The sequence below is a fragment of the Charadrius vociferus genome, unplaced genomic scaffold (assembly GCF_000708025.1).
Source record: "Charadrius vociferus isolate BGI_N301 unplaced genomic scaffold, ASM70802v2 scaffold90, whole genome shotgun sequence".
In the NCBI taxonomy this organism is placed as follows: Eukaryota; Metazoa; Chordata; class Aves; order Charadriiformes; family Charadriidae; genus Charadrius; species Charadrius vociferus.
In genome coordinates this window covers 36,670-42,096 of record NW_009647222.1, presented here as the reverse complement: position 1 = coordinate 42,096, position 5,427 = coordinate 36,670, and the positions used below count along the sequence as shown (strand labels likewise).

Genomic DNA, 5,427 nt, shown 5'->3' with positions numbered 1-5,427 from the left:
CCCCCCCCCGCCGCAGGCCCGTGGGTCCTAGTCAGGGTGGTCTGCATGGCCGGTGGGGGGGATAGCAAGCCCCTGACACTGGGAGATGATGGGAGACAGACTTCCGTTCAGACCAAGGTGCCACCTATACTGACTACCAAGCCCAAATTATCAGACTCATCAGCTTGTGTAATGATTAAGCCCCTGAAGGTGAAAAAGAGCAAAAACGAATAGTGAATGGAAACAAAATCTTTAGGAGGGAAACAGTATCATGGGGTGAGGCACAAGGAAAAACAGAATATATGCTAAAAATTGTGGCTGGAGACAGCTGGGAAGAAAAATGAAACTTTTTGGAAAGCTGACTGAAGTGCGGGTGGGTGGGTGGGTGGGCACACACATCTGTGTCCACCCTCACACACAAGTGTGCTCACAGGGTAAGGCTGAGACCAGGAAGCATGACGATAACCAGATCCTCATCACTCCTGAAAGCAGCATGCTTTCACTCAGCTGCCTACTTATCTCGTGCGAGCATCCAGGGTTGGGTATGCAGGCTGGCAAATGTGGACCCCAGGGCAGCCAGGGAGCCACAGTCTCCAGGGTTGGAAAGGTGAGTCTCCTCCAGGCTGCATCACCTCTGAAGCCTGAGGCTGGCGTGAGGCACCTTTCAGTAAGCGGTATGAAGGTCATTGCCTGTTTTATGGCTAGAAAAAACAGCATACCACCATTTGGTTCCCCACCTCGTCCATTACACACCAGCTTAATTTTGATAGGAGGCAAAAAGTCTTCAACTCACTTTGCAGCCCTGTTCCCCATCACCCATCTCCCTGTCTTTCCCTTTGTGCTTTCCGTGACTTTGATCCCCCTTTCTGTACCAAAGGGCTGCCAGTTTTACTCCCGCTCATTTCCTGAGGCATCTTTTTCTTTGCTGCTTCTCTGCTGGAAAACCCTCACATCTACCCTCTGCCCCCAACCACCCCTGGACCCCCTCTGAACCCTTTTGTCCCTCTGCCTTGCCTGGTGCCAGACCTCCTGGCCCTGCCCATGGCTCAGGCAGCGCCTGGCCACGCATCCACGTGGAAGGAATAGCTTTCGACAGTGTTTTCTTTGTCACGCCGGCTTTTCACATGGTGGTGCCAGCTCAGTCCTGACTCTTCCAGACAACGAGCCGGGTGGGATGGGGTGAAGAGCTCCCTGTCAATGAGTGTAAGGCAACTTAACCCATGCCCAAACGGCAAAAGGTGTTTTAATAGCACTTGTGTCCAACATAAAAGGCTTAGCTCATTAAAAATCCAAGTTGGAGCAGTTGAGCTTTGACGCTCTGGGAACTCCGGCATTCCGCACTGCACTGGGCAGATATAAAACCCTGGGCAGAAACATCACCCTTTGCCTTGCTCTGTCCCCGGTGGAAGCCAGCCCCAGCAGCCAGCGGTATGCAAGCTCTTCCACCGTCCCTGCCCAGCTATAGGCACGGCTCACACTCTCTGCTTTTCTTCCATACCTCTTCCCAGCCCTCTGGTGCTCTTTTTAGTCTGTGTGCTTCTACCTCTACCTCCACTCTAGGTTTTTTTTCGTCTCATCTCCCTATTCAAAGCTGAATCTAAAAATGCCAGCGCTTTCTAGAGTGCTTTCCCAGGGACAGGGAGGTCCCTGACATCCAAGAGCAATGAAACCTCTTTCATTTTCATTGCACTGGCTCGTACATTTACCGAGGGCAACCAGGGAGACTGAGAGCTTGCTGCCCTCATAAACTTCCCAGTATTTTTGCTAGAGGCATGATGTGCTCTCTGAGAGCTCTATGTTACCAGCGATTTCTGCGAGTGAGATATAAAAGTGAATCTCACAATTTAACAAGAAATAGGAGGGAAGGATGCACTTCACATATATACGGTCCAGCTGTCCTCATGCAGCACTAGTAGGAAACCTGATTTGAAGGTAACACTCATGGGGACTTCTTTATGTGTTATGGTGCAGACAGCATTGATATACTGTGCCTGGTATAGCACTGCTCAAGCCAGCCAGGTGTTTTCAGCTCTAGAAAGCCCATGTGCTGTGAGGATGGGCTTTTAATGTACTGCGTGCACTTATTGTAGCGTGCTTGAAAAAGCGAAATAGAGTGAAGGACTGGGTAGTCAGAGATGTCGTTATTATGCACATGCATGTGAGGCTGGGCAGTGGGTAATGCAGCTCCTTAAGGAGCGTTTTAGACCGTTGAACAGCACAAACACTGTTGTAATAGGCTGAGAAGAGTACATATGGGAAAGGAAGAGCAAGGAAGGCCCTGCACGTGTCCCAGCAGCAGAGAGACACATTGCTGGGACAGAGAGAGCCTAGTAGCATATGGGACCAGGGCAGTGGTGGGGAGGCCCTAGAGAGTTCGGGGGAAAAAAGAGGAGGCAGAAAGTGCAGATTTATCTCAGCGAATTTTAGGGATCTAACCCTGGTGCCTTTAGCTCCCTCTATATTCAGTGGAAGGAGAGAGGCATTTTCAGAAGATGGTTTGGACCAACTTTGTGCAGAGGTGCCTCCTTTTCTAGTGTCTAAAGAGAGCATTTAAAGCAATGAGGCTCTCAATATTGGAGTTAAATGTAGGAGGTGATGATGTCAGGCTAAGACTTACATACCTCTTTGGTGTATACCTTTTCCCATAGTTCTGCACTGTGGAAGGGTTCATTACAGCCCTGATGGATGAGTATCCTCACCTCCTGAGAGCCAGGAAGAAGGTCTTCATCGCAGTAGTCTGTTTCATCTCTTACCTCATTGGATTCTCCAACATCACCCAGGTACAGATAGCTTTGCTTGTACCTCCATTCATGGCACCTTTGTAGTCAGTTTGGCATAGCACAGCAGCACCAAAAGCTTTGGAAGAAGTGACAGCATCCCTAGGAGCCATCCAAATGCTGGAAAAATGGGCTTGCTCATCACTGCTATGTCTCAAGTGACTGAGGATGCCTCCATAATTTTTACCACCATCCTGTTGTCAGTCTGGCTTGGGTTTTTGCTATTTGCAATAAGGGCTCAAGCCAACAGAGCCTGAGCTGAGGGAACACTTTGGTGCAAAGGGTTAAGATTAACATAAAGAAGACCGGTCTGTTGGGACCCTGAACCTCTGGGGCTGAAGCTAAGGTTCATGTGTGTGGAGGTGAGGGCTGAGTGGTCTGGAGACCTTTTGTGGAGCACTGTGGGTTCATGAGGAGGCAAGGTAGCAAAACTCCTGGGAGGGGCAGAGCAAACTAAATTAAGTGCCTCCATCTAAAACAGAGAAAAGGAAGAAATCCTAGGGCATCTCTGCTTTTCTCGTCACCGTTGGCCACTCCTAAGCAGGCTGGCTAATTGTCTGCAAGAGCACATTGGTTTTGCTGCTGGGAACCAGACTCCAGTGGAAATGTTGCAACACTGGCTCTACTGTCCAAGGAAATTAACATTAAAGCCAGCAGACACAGATAGTAGCAATCCAAGCAGCCAGCTGATGTTGTTGACCGTAATCTATAACTGAACTCCCTGGCCCTGGTTTTGTCTCCTCAGGGTGGCATTTATGTCTTTAAGCTGTTTGATTACTACTCAGCCAGTGGCATGTGTCTTCTCTTTCTTGTCTTCTTTGAGACCATCTCAATTTCTTGGTGTTATGGTAAGCACAAACGACTTTGCTCCTTTTTTTTTTTTCTCCATGGGCACGGTGAGTTATTTCAGAAGCCTCCCACAGTGAAGCCAATGAAAACTTTGCAACAGAAAATAGCTTGGGCTGATAACTCCAGAAAACCAGGAGCAGAAGGCTGTCATCTCACTTCTCCAGGCCACCACAAAGACCTCTGCACAAACTGGCAGATTCCTATGGTCCTGCCCTCTGGTCCTTCAAGAGGAAACCAGGAACATGGAAGCTGCTAGCATGAATTTGCTTTTGTGTCCCCGTACCCCATCCCCTCCACCTAATGCTTCTCATGCCACAGCATTTTCACCCCCTTGCTGTGGCTGGCCTGTGTTTTGTCATGAGAAGAGATGATGACAATGGTGCTGAGACAGGATGTTTTTTTCAACGCTTGTTTCTTCTTGTAGGTGTGAACAGATTTTACAGCAACATTGAAGAAATGATTGGCTACAAACCTTGCATCTGGTGGAAGATCTGCTGGGCCTTCTTCACTCCTCTTGTCTGCCTGGTAACAACAGAAACATCTTATCTACAGGAATGGATCCAGAAGGACCTCTTAGTTTGGATGGGTTGTAGGGGAAATGGTATCTTCTCATCCCAGTATAGGTCTGATACAAGGTGGTTCTAGGCAGACCTGAAACGGGTAAAGTAATACAAGAGCCTCTTTCACTCTGCCTGCTGGAAATCATCCATAAAGAAAAGCTCTAGGTGATTGTTTTAATCTAAATGATGCCATCGGTTCTTCATTCTTCTTTCTGAGATGCCAAAAGATAAGCAAATCGTTTACTGGTTTAAAAAGCTATTATTAGTTCTCGTGTAGACTCTCAGCTACTCTAGATCCAGCCTTAGCCCCTGATGGGCTTTTCAGAGCAAAAGACTTCAGCAAATGTAGTATAGCTGACTGCAGAGCAATTTAGCCTTTGCTGGCTCCTGTACTTCCAGCAGACATAAAAAGAATGGCGTGAGAAGGCCAATGATAGGAAGATGAAGGCTCCTGAAACAAGCTGTGAGGATGCTGTTAACTAGCTTAGGAGCTAGTGTGGGGGCACTGCTTGTCTGAGTAGTGGGGTGAAGAAGGAAATTGGGAGTATTCCAGCTCCAACTTTTTTTCACAGGATGGTCAGGGAAGAAATCATTTAAAATTATCAGTTGGTGGGCTGAGAGCATCTAGACTAGTTTAAGGAGCTGTTAGGTTGCCGTAAAGTTCTTGGGAGCTAAGAGGATAGTGAAGGAAAGAATAGATGGTCCCTGATTTTGCTCGCCTTCACCTGCGATGGCTGGTACTCTTTTCCCAGGGCGTGTTCTTCTTCAGCGTGGTGGAAATGACCCCTCTGACACTGGGAAAATACGTCTATCCTGCATGGGGACAAGGCATTGGTTGGCTTATGGCTCTGTCCTCCATGGTACTGATTCCAGGATATATGCTGTACTGTTTCTTCACCTCAACGGGGACTTTCCAACAGGTATGAACATCTTCACCACTCCTCTTCTACTCTCTGCTTAGAGTAAGCCCCCCACTGAACTAAGCCTAAGGAGAACCAAGATGGCTGTGATCTGGCAAAGTTGTTAGAGCGCTGCAGGTTGGTGCTGCAGATCTGTGCACCCTCTCCTCCAGGAGTACTCAAATCAGCCCCAGCACACAGAACAGCCTCTGGTGACACAGGCTTGCCAGAGAGGACTTACTAGCACAACTCAGCACTAACATGTCTAAATGGCTGGGAGAACTGCCGGGCAGCAGCTGGCTGGCTGCATCTGGCCGAGTGGGTAGACCTCTCCTCAGGTCAGTCTGTTGTCCCTCATTGAGC

The 5,427-nt window shown here is 48.5% G+C and overlaps 1 protein-coding gene across 1 annotated transcript in view; it reads left to right on the top strand.

The window, feature by feature from the left end:
- LOC104281595 (sodium- and chloride-dependent GABA transporter 1-like) overlaps positions 1 to 5,427 on the top strand; it is a 26,186-nt gene that overhangs the window by 18,390 nt on the left and 2,369 nt on the right. The window contains exons 10-13 of the mRNA XM_009879619.1: positions 2,628 to 2,759; positions 3,502 to 3,604; positions 4,030 to 4,130; positions 4,918 to 5,085. Coding sequence (XP_009877921.1) covers positions 2,628 to 2,759; positions 3,502 to 3,604; positions 4,030 to 4,130; positions 4,918 to 5,085 — 504 coding nt within the window. The remainder of the gene's footprint in view (positions 1 to 2,627; positions 2,760 to 3,501; positions 3,605 to 4,029; positions 4,131 to 4,917; positions 5,086 to 5,427) is intronic.